Source organism: Hirundo rustica, chromosome 2 (assembly GCF_015227805.2).
Source record: "Hirundo rustica isolate bHirRus1 chromosome 2, bHirRus1.pri.v3, whole genome shotgun sequence".
Classification (NCBI taxonomy): domain Eukaryota; kingdom Metazoa; phylum Chordata; class Aves; order Passeriformes; family Hirundinidae; genus Hirundo; species Hirundo rustica.
Window position 1 is genome coordinate 47,159,247 of NC_053451.1, and position 15,195 is coordinate 47,174,441.

Here is a 15,195-nt window from a genome sequence, read left to right on the forward strand (position 1 = left end):
TCTTATTTTTAGTGATTTTAAGGAGGCAGGAAGGAGAAGAACAAGTTAGTCTTTGATGTCTGTGGTTACAACAGTAAGGAGCTAGAGACTTTGAGAATAATTTAAATCTAATCAATTTAGCTCAGTTGGTACAACATTACAGCAATAAAAAGGTATACTCATACAAGGAAAAAATCAATTAATGAGCAAGTGCATAAAAAAGAAGAGCAGTGATTATCTGAGTGGCAGAAGGTGACTTCCCATCTCTAAATTCTCCTTTTCACGTCATCTGTTTTTCTGGCAAGTGTCTTATACCGGTCTTAAGCAGGTTTAAAACTCTGTCAAATCTACCAGTTACACATCATACTGTATTAGCACACATGGAAGTCATACTACCAAGTGCAGGAGGGTAGAAAATCTGAGACAAAAAGACATTGTTAGACCATCACAGAGACAGCGTTCTTCTTGACTAAAGAGGAGTAAGCATAAGCTACTGAAATACTTCACAAGGTATGAAAATAAATCTCAGTGACCCAAACTAAAACCTAATACTTTAGATTACCAAAACTCGCTCAAAAATAAACAAAACTAGCAAATAAATTAAAAGACTTTAAAGCAGGAAATATCTTCTCTTCTAAAAATGGAAAGAAGATTGAACATTTTGACACATAGATGACAAAACACTTGCAATGGATAGCGACAGTTACCTGATCCTAACTAAGGATGACAAAAGGGTGACTGCTTCCCCCTCCACACCATTCTGCTCAGAAGGGTCTTGAGATTTTGCAGTGCCACCACACAACCACATCTGAACTGCCTGTCAGTGGACAGTTGCTCAGTCTCCAAATGTATGCTTTTACAGCTGGGTTCACACAGCCCCTCACGTGAACCTGTTTGGCCCCCACACACAGCAGGTTTGCACATCAAGCCACAACATGCTGTGAAAAATAGAGCTACTGCCTTTCTGGTCCCTGCTGGCATTCAGATCATACAGGCTGGTAGTGAGCCACATCAGCACTGATCCAGGTAACCATCTGATGGCTAATGTTGACACAAGCAAGGCTGTGGGAATACATGGGAATGGGGAAGGCAGGACTTTCTGGGTGGCAGAGAGTTTGGTTCTGGTTGTCCTAAGTCACCAGAGCTGGCTCTGGTGTACCAAACCAACTACAATCATATCCTTTAGTTAGTCTGTGTAGTGAGTTACATAAATCTCTATAATGTAACTTTATAGGCATTATATATAGAACTACACTAGATATTATTCTTGTTACCCTTGAAAATATTCTAGATAGGAAATATGTTGTTCAAGCTCTAGAAAGTTATCTTAATGCTGACCAGCAACCCCCACCTTTCTTCAAAGTATCATCTAATTTGGATTCTCCTTATGTGAAATGCAGGGAACATGTAAAAGTCTGAGGCTGTGTATAGATAAACCCCAGCCAGAAGATCTGTGTGCCCCAAGCACCTCGGGCATTGAGGCACAACTTAACCACCTAGATCCACAAGTATGATTGCGGATGACCAAGCACTGGAGATATTCAAGAACCGTCTGGACACAATCCTTTGCAATGTGCTCTAGGGTGACACTGTTGGAGCAGGGAGGTTGGACCCTCTGCGGTCCCTTCCAACACATCCTGTGTGATTCTGTGATTTACCAAAGCTGAAGCTTAGACTCCTTATGCGTGCCACACTGAAGCTAAACACTCTCCAAGTGCCAAGCATCAGGTATCTGAAGAGAGCCTAGGTTTGGGTTGCAAATATTAAGTCACAAAAAGATCTTTCCTAAATGGGAAAGCATCCTCCCTATCACAGGACAGGGTTTCAGACCAGACTGCAGAAATGGACACAACCCCAAACACTGGAAAGTGGAATCTGCTTAACTGCAACTGTTTCATCTGAATGGCTTAGGCTGGAGATAAGTAAAGCTGGTAATACGCTAAATCCTACCCTAAAACCTTACCATTTCTTCTAAGCAGGCATTACACACCTCTTTGCTCAGCATCCCACTTATTTCAGCAGCTATGCTGAAATTCTGTACATGCTACCAAGCAGTGAGACCAAACAGGGAAATGTTACTAGAGCGACCAGGTCGTGCAGAGGAGCCAAAGGGAAAGTGGCTTTCTCCTTTCAGTTAGCTCTAGTCGGTTCCATGAGCTGAACAGCCATGAGTGGCTGAAGGACATCTTCAAATACAGCATCATCCAAAAGCAATCCAGCAAACGCTCTCCAAGGTGCCCTGAGATTTAACCCAAAGCAGAGCTGATCAGGAAATGTGCACATTTCTCATTGAAACAAAAAGTGCTGAAGAAGCATTATACTACACTTTTACTCACCACAGAAACTGTACTAGGTACCTAAATAACTTGCACAGGAACGGGTGTCTGTAAGTCACCAGCAATGTCACTGACGCTTCATCTGTGCCCAACCAGAACATACCAGAGCTGAAATCTGAATGCACCTCGGTCCTACAGAAGTCAGTGTAAGTCCTTCAGGAGCAGATTTCTACCTTCAAAGTCTTCCATTTCTGTCTAATTTTTTTTTTTTTTTTTTTTTTTTAAGAACTAGTTGGAAAACAGTTTCCTAAATGACCCTCTTAAGAAACCTTGTGATTTACCTCTCCGCAGGTTCACTGCAGTGCCTGATGCTCTCCCCACTCCTGATCACGGGACAGAGGCCCTTGACCGGCGTGGTGGGGTGGGGGGCACCCCTGTCTCCCCAGCACCGGCGGCACTGCCCTCCGACCAGAAGAAATTTTCCTGTCATAAACCATCAGAACCAAGAGAAGGAAGGGGGTCGCCTTGCCCCTCCGGGCTGTTCACGCCGCGGGAGGAGCGTGCCGGGGCTCCTGGGGTCGCGGCGGGATGGATGGGAGGTGCGGGGGCGCCGGGCCGGGGTCTGCAGGCGGGGTCGCGGTGCCCTTGGGGCCAGGGAGGGGCGGACAGAGCTGCCGCGGGCCCCTCCTGACCGAGGGGAGCCCCCGGGGCCGGGGCCGGCACTGCGGGATCCCCGAGCGCCGCGGCCGGCGGGGCGGCGGGGAGGCAAGGCCGGGCGGCCGCGCCATGGAGGGCGCCGCTGCCATCCCTTCCCTTCCCTTCCCTTCTCTTCCCTTCCCTTCCCTTCCCCCGCGCCTGCCTTCCTCCGCCGCGGCGCCTCCTCCCCGCGCCGCTCCCGCCCGCCTCGCCTCGCCTCGCCCTTTCCTCACCGGCCGAGGAGTGGATCTTGGAGGATTTCCGCCGCAGGGACATCTTCAGCGCGGTGTCCAGGCCGGCCCTGTTCGGCATGGTGCGGCCGGCCGGGGCGCGCTGGCCGCGGGCCCCCCCGCACGCAGACGCCGCGCTGCGGCCGCCGGCACCGCCGCGCCCGGGCTGCGGGGCTGCGGGGGCGGGCGAGGCGCTCAGCCCCGGCCGGGCCCGGAGATGCCCTCCCGGGGAGCCGCTCACGGCCCGGTGCGACCGCCGGGAGCCATCGCGTGGGGTGCCGTGAAGGCACGGCCTGCGTTTGGCGGGGGGTTTTGGGGCGTCTGTCTGGAACTACTATTGTACTAGACATTTTAGGCGCACGAAGCATCCCGAGAAAGCCCCCGCTGGGATCAGGATCCCTAACCGGGCTTCTTTGTTCCGGTTACAAGGGCATCTTTCATCGCTCCGGCATGTTGCCAGCCTCGTGGCAAAACATACCGTTCCTTCTCAAAATGTCCCGTAAATCAAGGATAAAAAAAGAAATAGGGGAAAGGTTAATCGATGTAGCATTTACAGTACATCACCTTTCTTTGCAAAACATTTGCAATGAGAATTTACCTACTAAGGACAGGCAAAAAAAGGAATATAACTTAATAGGGGAAAAAAAAAAAAAAAAAAAACCACCAAAAAAACAACTAACGCAGCGCCTCTGAATCTTTACAGATCCTGGTTTTAACCAGGCATAGCACAGCAGTTGCCACACCTTAAGGGGCTGCTTTATCTACCAGATGAGCTTCAAGGTAGAATGGTTTAAATGAGGCAGAATCACCACAGGATGAGGATATATTGAGTTTTGGGAAGATCCACTTCATAAGAAATATTCCCCCATATCTTGAAGGTCTGTGACAAACAGCCTTGAGTCTGTATCTAAACCACTTGACCCTACAGGGCTGGCTACCACACAATGGGTAACTTGGGTGTTATTTCAAAGATCATAAATAATAGTAAACCTCTGAATCTTGCTGTACTTTGGTGTCCTCACATGTAGTAGGGAAAGTGATACTTTCTAGCTACAACTTCACAAAATGGTAGAAATAGACATATTGTTGACAAACCACTTTGCACTTCTAAACTCAAAATAATCCAGAACAGGGCCATTTTACACTGACTGCACTGAATGCATCATCATAGCCCACTGGAGATGTGTGCCTTGTGACAGCACTGTGACCAACAGATATTTCTTGCCTGTGAGAAGCTTTTGCTCATGGGTTTTATCACTCTGGGAGAAGTGGCTCAAGAGCTTTTGTTAATGAAATCCTCCAGTAAGGACAATGCCCGGTGCTGGCATTACTGCACGCTTTTCCCATTTTAAGACCATGACATGATTATTTTCGTGAACATCATTTTCTCCTTCAGCTTGCTCTTTCTCTTCTCCACAAATTATTTTCTGTTGTGGTCAGTATCTTTGTAGCAGAACAAATTGCCTGGGGAACAGGGAATCACTTCATATACATTGTTAGCTACCAGACAAATTAAAGTGAAGTTCACTTCGTGTTCAAGCTGTCAGCTCAAAGTCAAAGAAATTGCTCCCAAAAAAGGACCAAAAAATGAATGGCAGCTCCTGGATTCATGTTTACCTTTTCAACAGTAATTAGCCCTCAGGTGAACTATGTTTACAGTACATTTAAAGTATTGTGGACTGTTAGCCTGCGAGCTCATGTAGCAGCTGAGTGCATTTGTTCATTGACATGCACTTCACTTGCTTTCACCTCTGCACACTCAGTGTTCTCGAGGAGTGTTCCAGCTGCCTTCCAGCTACAAGGGCTACTCACTCACCTAGACTTGACTGCTTGAGTGCCTTGAGGAGATTTAATTACCCAGCCCATGCTTACCTCGAGAAGCCTGAGCTGTATCCCCATGGAAGGCACTCCCTGAGCATTTAATGACCAGGGATTTTGAAACAAAACATATCTTTGATTCTGCTCAGAATGAGGGTCTCAGAGGAGGGCTGCCTGCAAAATCTGTCTCAAGTCACAAGCTGATACAATCATACACTGCAGTCTAGTGGGATGCTGAGGGGAGAAAGTGGACTGCAAAAGTGTCCAAGGAAACCGAGTGTGAGGGATAATCTCCATAACTGAGAAAAAAACCCGAGTTCTACTCAGCAGGCTTAAGAGTGGAGTCTGCAGGAAAACTAAGTGTGCAGTCCAGAGCAGTTGGTTTTGCTTCTGAAAGCTCCTGTTCATTAGTAACCAGCTGACAAGCTGTGGGTTAGCCCTGAGCTTTGGGGAAAGAAACAGCTCATTCTGCTGTGCAGAACTCACCTTTGTCATTTCGTTATGCAATGCTCGTCTTTGTCATCATGCTGATGTGCACTAAATTGTGTATTATCGGACCATGAGTCATGGCACTATTATTCCCTGGGGTTTGTTGTAATGGCTCCATGGTTTGAACGATGGACCGAAAAAAAAAAGCAGTTGGTATTTTTCAAATTACAACGTGCTCACTTTTCTAGTATTTATAGCAATGTACTTTCAGAGAGCTCAGTATGCATAATAATTATTTCAATGTAATAAATAAAGCAAAGGCAGGAAGAATGGTCCTGTAGTTAATATGCCAGACTGGGAGACAGGATATCTTTATTCTATTTTTGACTGTGCCAGATGCTGTCTGGGACCTTAGAGAGACTGTTAAGCCCAAATTTCCCAAAAGATGCATCCTCTGCTCCAATTACTAATGTTATATGCTGAGACTATTTCTGGGGGGAAAAAAAAAAGGAAAGAAACACATATTACTCAGAATTTATTAGTGTAGTGGAAAACATAACAGTCTAATCAAAGGTGAGAGCTAATTATTACCACAGAAGAAAGAAAAAAAGAAAGAAATTAAAGAATGCTACTACTACATCTGAAAGAAAAAAAATCCCAAACCCAGAAATAATAAAACATTTCAATTTTCTGTAGTCACACTCTTCCTGTCTGCCTTTTTTTTGGTGTGCTGCTTACCTTTCCACTGCCCCTCTGAGACCAATGGTCGACACTGCTGGCCTTTGTAAAGCAGTGAGTGTTGGGGCTGCAGCTGGTCATTGGTGTCTTCCCAAAAAATTCTTTGCTGAGAAAAGCGAAGAACTATTATGGGGCTGTTTTTGTGTGGTGTTTAAAATGCCTTCACACCTTGCTCTTTATCTGTTTGTTTACTGATCCACTTCACATCCAATTGTATTATATGGGATGCCATTTATGTGTGGTACGTACTTATTCTTTGTGTAATCCTTCAGCTATCTTTGTCCACTTCCCAGGTCTGCACTGCTTAAGGTGACTGCTGATGAGCTCTTTGAAGCCCCAAGTTCTCCAGCACCAAGGCTGTGCTCCTTTTTTTCATCATCCTCTGCCTCTCCTACAGTGTCCTGTGAGTCCACTCTCAGGGGACTCTGCTGTCATACCAGGCCTGTATTCCTCTACATAGTATTATGTTATGCATCATTATGTTAGTTATAAATTATGTTACACATCATTATGTTAGTTATAAATATCTCACTCTCCAGAGCAGAACTTCTTGTCATTCTCCATATAAAAGCCACAATACAAAGTTAAACAAAAGTAAAACAGTTAGACATAGCTACCTTCCCATTAGAGATATTGCTGTTGCAACTAAGTAAAAGAAAGCCACAGACAGGTCAATAAAAGCTCAGACAAAATGAGGCTCAGTCCTGAGGCCTTGCAAAGTCAGTACAAAACCTGTGGCCTCCTGCCAGCAGTGCTGGTATTAGGCTACAGGGTGAGAGTAATTGCATGCAAGTTCTGCTTGTCTAACTCTGCTTGTCTTTAAAAAAAAAAAAAAAAGAAGAAAATTTAAAAAAGAAAGAAAGAAAGAAAGAAACAAAAAGAAAAAAACAACATAATAGACTCTCTTGGTCTTAAACCAAATCTTTGTGCTGTGGTGCTTTGCCCTTATTTACATGCACAGGATCAAATTGAACATGATGCAGATAACATGCTGAGCTACAGGGGGGGTATCTGTCATTCATCATAATACCATTTAAAGTTAAAAAAAAAAAAAAAAAAAAAAAAGGTAAAAAATCCAGGATTTGCTGTTTCTTGATTGATAGAGAAAGTGTGCTTGGCATCACTCAGCTTAAGAAAATAAGTGAAATAACTTAAGGATCCTCTTTACAGAGACACTGGTAACTGTAGACAGATAAAGAATGTGACCTTAAATATGTGAACATGTGTCAATGCACACAGGGCCCACCGACAACCTCTTAAAAGAGCTGGAGTCTCCTATACTTTATAGAGCGAAGGGGCTCAACAATAACACTCCTCTTACAGTTAACTATAGCCCACATATTTAACTTGAAGGTGGAAAAAATAAAATGATGAATTGCACATTCAGTGGGAGCATGGAAGAGGGGTGGAGGGGTAGAGAAAGGATAAACCATTACCTGTAAGTGAAATGGGGGAAGGAATATAAAAAATTTGGAAATGTAGGCATCTTTATTTTTCACATGCCATTGAGGTTTTTTAGATTTTTGAATAATGACATATGTAAATAAAATTACAGTACATAGAATAATCATATTGATATGTTGGAAACTGAAATAGATATTCATTTTATAGCAGGAGCTGATCTGTGACTTGCCTGACAATTACTGAAAAGCTTGAAAATACTGAGCCCATTCTATTCTGGCACCAGTGAAACCAAATAAAGAAAATAGTGAAACTAAATAAAGAAAAATAATGGGTTTTTTTTCTAATATACCCAAGACTAAGAACTTGTTATAACAAGTTCTTCATATCTGCAAGTTAGTTCAGGAAACAGCATCAGCCTTATTACTTTTCCAGAATAATTCCAAGTTTGTATGGTTTGAAAGATACAGTCAAAATACAGTAAGCTAAATTCGAAAAGTAATTTTTATTCCCTAATAATGGCACCAACAGAAAGAATCAGGCTGGAAATTGATGGAAAGCACTGTGTAGAACAACCCCCTACAAATGCTTAGCACAGAAAAGACATATGGTAGAGTAGACCATAGTTTTGATCGTAGCTTATATGGAGCCAAGTTAGCAATTAGCTAATAATTAAGAAAAAAAATGAATTCTTGAGCAAAGAAGAATAATACTGAAGAAATTAAAAGTTTAAAGAAAAAAATAATAGAATCTTAAAATGGCTTGGGTTGGAAGGGACCTTGTTCCTTCCATCTCGTTCCAACCCCTTGCCATGGGCAGGGACACCTTTCACTAGACCAGGTTGCTCAAACTTTGTCCAACCTGGCCTTGAACACTGGCAGGGATAGGGCATCCACAGCTTCTCTGGGCAACCTGTTCCTGTGCCTCACCAGCATCATGGTAAAGAATTTCTTCTTTATATCTAATCTAAACCTGCCCTCTGTCAGTTTAAAGCCATTCTCCCTTGTCCTGCCACTCCATGCCTTTGTAACAAGTTCTTCCCCAGCTCTCTGGTCAGCCCCCTTCAGGTACTGGAAGGTGCTTAAAGGTGTCCCTGGAGCCTTCTCTTCTCCAGGCTAAACAGCCCTCTCAGCCTGTCTTCATAGGAAAACATTTAAGATGAGATTGATTTCCAGAATGTAAATGGTTCTCAAAATGCATGAGGTGCATTTTCATTATTTTGATTCACTTCCCTGTCCCACAGCTAGGTTTCTGGCAAATGTGAGTCCAATATTCTCTGCCTTTATAATCAATGAGATTGGTGCAAAGGGAATCCAAGGCAGGTATAAAATACTGCCATACTGATTTGGTGGCACTCACTATGCACAGTTGTAAACAAATGCAGAAAAATAAAAGTTAGTCCCAAGGAAATGTTCTCAGAAAGGCTGAAAAGAAGCTTGAGAGAAAGGACACATTTGTTAAGGCAAAGCGTACTCTGGAGCATGTGTGTAAATATTCTGAAATATGTTTGAACCAACTGCTATGTCCAAGGCACCATATGATTGGAAATAATGGAGTTCAGTATATAGTTTATCTGTGACTCAGGCTTTGCTTTAAATACTATGATAAAAAAAACAAAAAAAAAAAAACAACAAAAAAAAAACACACACACACCCAAAAAACAAAACAACAAAAAAAGTTGTGTACAACACATAGTAAATAAAAAGAAAAAATGAACCCACTGAAATACCATTTAGTATAACAGAGATGGAGAGGGTTTTTTTTACAAGAGCATGTAGAGACAGGGGGAATGGCTTCAAACTGTCAGAGAGTAGGTTTTGATTCTGTATTAGGAGGAAGTTCTTTGCTGTGACGGTGGTGAGGCGCTGGAACAGGTTGCCCAGAGAAGTTGTGGATGCCCCATTCCTGGAGGTGTTCAGGGCCAGGCTGGATGGGCCTCTGAGCAACCTGATCTGGTGGAAGATGTCCCTGCCCATGGCAGGGGGGTTGGATTAAAGGCCCTTTCCAACCCAAAGCATTCTGTGATTCTGTGGTTCCATGATATTGCATACCCTTAGAGACCAGCACTCACAGCTCTGCTTGTTTGCAGTGTTTTGGCAGACTAGGTTAAAAGCGACGCTGGTCTCTGCCCTGCTGCACGTCCCGCTCCTGCCCTGCTGACTGAGGTTCCTTCCTCCGCTGGGAGCCATTCCTGCGGGCTGGAAATCTGCTTCTGGGACACGCGTCTCCAGGGAGCTTACAGAGAGGCAGTGTCACCATCCCCATTTCCAGGGCGCAGGAGGGAGAGGGAGCGGCGGTGGCTTCCATCGGGCCATCTGGAGAAACAGCACTCCGACGGGACGCCCTGGGCGCGGGCTGGCGGTGCCCCTGCCCTGCGGAGCGCCGTGCTCCCAGACAGGACGGCCGGAGCCGCTCCAGCACCTCGGAGAGCTCCCGGGGCCGGGCCGCGCCCGCCGGAGCCGCCTCCTCCGTCCCGGCGGCGCCTCAAGCCGAGCAGCACCCGGCGCTCTCGGCAGCCGCCTTTCCTCGGCCTTGTTCGAATCGGGCTACTTCGTTTTGTTTCCAAACTAGCATTGGTTGAAGGTCGCGTTAGCATCTCCACACCCGGAGAAACAAAGACGGCGGGTGCGGTGTCCAAGGAGTTTCTGCCCTGCCCTCCCTCCCAGGGCAGCGCCGGCCCCGCGGAGCGCCAAGGGAAACGGGATTTCCCCCGGTCCTGGGTTTCTTCCTCCCTGCTAGGGAACGCTGGGGCTCGGCAGCGTGTCTGCCCTCGCCTCCCGGGTTCACGGTGTGGAGAGTCCCAGAGAAGCTGGCTGTAGTCGTACCCTGCTCCTTGCTCAGGCTGCTCTATCATATGGGAAATGCTCATGACGTCTCGGCCTTGACAAGCCGCACCTGGACTAAGCCCCTTTCCAGCTTGTCAGAAACACTGACTGTTCCCAGGAAATAGTGTTGTCTACTGAGGGGGTTTTGTTGTTTGTTTGTTTGTTTGTTTGTTTTAACAAGCAGCCTTGGAACTTCATTTTTCTGAATAACAACCCAAGTGGAATAATATTTCTGTTGACAAACCTTCAAAGAAAGTTACCAACTCGAATTGTGGCCAGTATGAAAAATAATTACGACTAAACCCCATTCTCTTACAACCCTGTGGACAGTGATCTAAAGGGAGATCCTTCTGAGCTCTCAGGTCCCAAAAGATAAGGGGCTGATGTGTATGTCTCAAACACTGATGAACAGATGGCTGTGGAGCCAGCCAAGGACTGTTTGCAATAACAGATAAGAATTGTTGGTAATAACCAAGGACTATTGGTACTAGCATACTGTGAGAAAGAACAAGTTTTGGCTGGAGAAGGGGGGCCAGGTGGAGACAGGACAGCACTTTTCCATGAGAAAGAATCACAGCACAGTACAGCAGAGTGCAGGAATGATTGGCAGGAAGTAGACATAGTCTGTAAGGTGGGAATGGCAGCTGGTTTTCCTCAGCATTATTTTAAATCAACCACCAAAGGCTCCTGAAGCCCTCTGACCCATTTCCAGAAAGCCCCAAAAGAATAGGCTGCATGATAATTAATTAACGTGGAAAATGAGAAACGTGTCTTTGGGGTGGAGAATCTTGTCAATAAAAAGGTACTCCCAAGCCCGAGTGGTGCCTCCAGAGCCCGGACATCTCATCAGCTGGACTGGCTCAACTGGATCACCGCTTATCAGCTGGATTGATGCTGAAACAAGGATCAGCATCTTATCAGCTGGATCTATGCTGGAACAAGGGCTGATAATGCCTTTTATCTCTATTTTCCTCTTTCTTTCCCTTTCTTTTTCTCTTTTCCTTTTAAAAATTTATCTTTCCCTTTTTAATTAACCTCTTTAATTTCCCTTTTCCCACCCAGCCTACCTCTTTATCCAAAACCCACTGCCATATGCCTAATTTTTCTTTTCCTTTCACCCCACCCCGTTACCCAAAACCCAGTGCTGTGTGCCTGTATGGCAGGTCTGGGACTAACATACCGATTTCCACATCAAGTGTGTAATTTGGTAATAAAACTTTCTGATTGTTTGTGGACCCTCGAACTTTTGTCACTCCTTTTGACCAGTGAGCATTTTCGAAGCCGAAGTGCCGGCTTCCCCTTAGAGGAAAGTTGTCACAGGGTGCCCTGTCGCCAGTCACCTTCCCCTTCAGAGGCAGGTCCGTGCTCCCAGACACACCGCCAAGCCACCACTTGGTCCTTGTTGTCTGGCGCCCTCTCCTGCTGTGAGACACTTCCTCTTGGAAGCCGAAGGTTTCGTCGGAATTCAGCTGGTCCAGGCAGCACACAGGGATGTGCCATGGGCTGCTGTGGGGCCCTCTGCGCCGGGGCTCTGCACAGGCTCTTGCTCTCAGTGTGCTTCTGTCCAAAATAGTCGGGGTTATTCAAGTTGTTCTGCCCTCCCCAATTCTACCACCATCATAGTGAGAAGGAATCTCTCAGGGTACTTTCTGGGGTTTTGGACGCCTCAAATTGCATTACTCACATCTCACAGCCTAGATCATAGAGAAAGGAGCCATAACTTGATTAATGTCAGAGCACGGTGGATGCAGGGGAATAATGAGTGACTGAAATCAGCTGGGAGGCCAGAATCACAGTGTGAGATTCTCATAACAAGAAAAACAAATTGGAGTCTAGACTTGGAGAAACCTAAAAATGAAGAGTGGAGAGGGCTAACTTTTAGAGACTTTAATTATTTAATTATTTTTCAATGATTTAATTATTATTTTTCTGAAATAATATTATTCTTTACTCTCACTATGTATTTTCAAATTAACTGCGACACATTATGCAGGTTAACTACAGTGTATGCTCATACACATACTGGCAATTCCTGCTCTTCCAGTGTTTAAATGTATACTGATAACATTGAACAAATGGAACAAACTGTATGCAAAATGTGTTTAAGAACACGGTAAAAGAAATTGTACCAGCAGCCAAAGTGCTCTATTCATGCATTACTCACTCAGAAAAGGGCAAGACCTCTGTATTAAAATAGCAACATGATATGCTTTCCTGGGCACGCATGCCTGAAGGTAAAGAGCGAGCCATTATTAATGTAGCTCAAATGTGTGTGAACTGCAAAAATAGCTCACAGGCTCTGTAAGGTATGTCAGATGCTCAGCACTGTGGAAGCAGTGCTGTGCAAGGAAATACATCACAATGGAACTGGCCAAGTTGAAGTCTTAATATTACTGATGAGATAGAAAGGCTCAACATACAATTCAAGAGCTTTTCTTGGAAGCAAAAGCAACATAATTTATCTGTCCCACTTTATTCAGGACAAGAACCCCAGTTGTGGGTTATAAATGCCCAAAGTTCGGCCTTCAAAAGGACCCCTTAAAATAATGGGACAAAATGATCCCACATATCCCATTTTAGCTGTTCAACCTGTAAAAGAAAATCAAAGCTGGATTTGTTTTGTTTTAGTGTGTATATGTTTCATTTTTGCACTTCAGGCAATTTACATTACACTAAAGATAAATGTAGTGCTGGGATAAACACCTTCTGGAAAAAGTGTGAATGCCAAGGAGCAACATGCACTGAGTATCTGGTTAACCTGCTTCAGGTCTCTTTCAGTCTAGTCAAAGTCTAGTGTAAGCCCAAGGGGAAAAGAAGAAATGGAAGAAATTTTGCTGTGAGGTACCTTGTGTATCCAAAAGGTGGGCTAACCCCCTTTCCCTCCGTAAATATGAGCAGGCTGAGGGAAGTCTGCAGTGTGCTGGGCAGTGCTCGCCTGTTGTTGATGCTTTCTGCGTGCAGGCTGAAATCAGATTAGCTGCACAGGATCTCAGGAGAGCTAATTATATTTTTAATTTTAAAGACTCATCTCTGAGTGCTGCACTGGCAGCATGGCTGTATCTTTTGTTGTGAATGCAGCTCTGACCACAGCTGGGTATGCAGGGCTCCAGTTATAACCATGGTAGATGACTGGAAAACAATAATCCTGAGCTTTGTGACATTTGCCCCATCTCTCTCTTGAAATCCTGCAGACTGCACGGATGTATAGTCAGCGCATTCAAAATGAGAGTCAGGTCTCAAAGCCTCTTCAGGAACTGGTAAATCCTACAACCCACAATCAAATTAACATCAGTACCTCTTTTCAGGGGTGGATATTGAAAGAACAGAAACTGGCAAGAATATGTCATATTTTTTGTGAAACAATAATCCATAGATCTTCTGGACTGTTTGTCTGAAGAGTCTACCTGCCTTTTTTTCTGAACAGGTGGTCTGTAGCAGACAGCTACCACAACAGTGACCATGCTGGTCTGCCTACTGCTCGTGACCTGGCTCTCAGCTGGCTTCTCATCCATCCTCATACATTCCTGCTGCTCTCGCCTCAAAGGGCAGCTCCTCCCCATCGCCGTCCTTCCTAAAGAGCCTGTTTCCATCCATTGCAGCACTCCAGCTGTGTACGCTATCCCACCAGGTCTCTGTGATCTGGATGAGATCACAGCCTTTGAACTGCGAGCAGACCTGAGTCCTCCTGCTTCTTCCCCACACTTTCTGCAGACCAGAACTTGAGATGCTGATTCCTTAGAGAAAGGAAAGTATCTACCCCACCATACAGGCCTGTAAGGCCTGCTTTATTTGTGTGAACTGACCTGGAGTGAGTCCACTGCAACTCTCTTAAGAGGTTTCTCCTGCCCACATGACCTTGCACAGTCTGATTACCAACTTGGCCCATCATATCCTCACATGGCTGCAGGATGTCCTCCCCCTCCACACCTCATTCCTGGCTGGCCTGATGGTCAGGCTGGGTGGGCTGTGATCAGTCACTTGGAGGTAACTGCACAGGGTTACTTCAGCAGGAGCTTGGGCATGGGGAAGTGGCATCTGCCTTTAAAAGCAGAATATTATGCTGCTTTTAAAGTTATTTTAAATTATTGTCAAGTTCTTTCCCATCAAACCTAAGGGATGAAGTAGCAGGAAACAACCTGTTATCATTTACTGTTTCCTTTTATATTTCCAAATCTGCACGTTGCTAGTTGTTGTGTTACTTGGCAACACAGGAATCCACTTCCACGTGATATATTTCTAAAGAAAAGACTATTAGAGAGACATACAGGGCCATAATATCAGTTAGGAAGTCACTGATAGCACCACATTTATAAGAAAAAAAAAAAATTCAGCCCAATATTTCTCTGTATCTCTGCCGGCATCGAGTTTAAGGCAGCTCTCTAGGTCATTTTCCACATTAAGGCTTTCTACAGGCTCTGGATCAGTGCTACCAGTTGAACTCCATTTAATATTTAAATAAACTTATTTGTAAAAATTCTGCCCACATTTTTCTATTTATTTCTATATAAATAAATTTCTTAATGTCACCAAAGGATGAAGTAGAAAAAAGTGTTTGGAGGGTGGGGGTAGCAGAGAACTGAAGTTTTATCACAGAACTGGAGGTAACAGAAGCCAATACCAAACAGAACCACTATGATTTAATTGGTCCCATTATCACAGTATCTTGGGAAAGCTGAGTAACAAATTACATGTTTTTCCAATAGAGTGGAAATAGTTGGCGACTCTCATGTAACAAGTCAGGAATACAGTAGTGGAGGCTTAATGTTTCCTTTCCCATAGCCTACAATTTCTACTGGAAGCACC

At 44.8% G+C, this 15,195-nt stretch overlaps 1 protein-coding gene across 1 annotated transcript in view; it reads right to left on the reverse strand.

Moving 5' to 3' along the window:
• Positions 1–3,294, reverse strand: part of ATP8A2 (ATPase phospholipid transporting 8A2) — a 315,186-nt gene extending 311,892 nt beyond the window's left edge. The window contains exon 1 of the mRNA XM_040057228.1: positions 3,185–3,294. Coding sequence (XP_039913162.1) covers positions 3,185–3,263 — 79 coding nt within the window. The 5' untranslated portion in view covers positions 3,264–3,294. The remainder of the gene's footprint in view (positions 1–3,184) is intronic.
• Between the last annotated feature and the right edge of the window lie 11,901 nt (positions 3,295–15,195).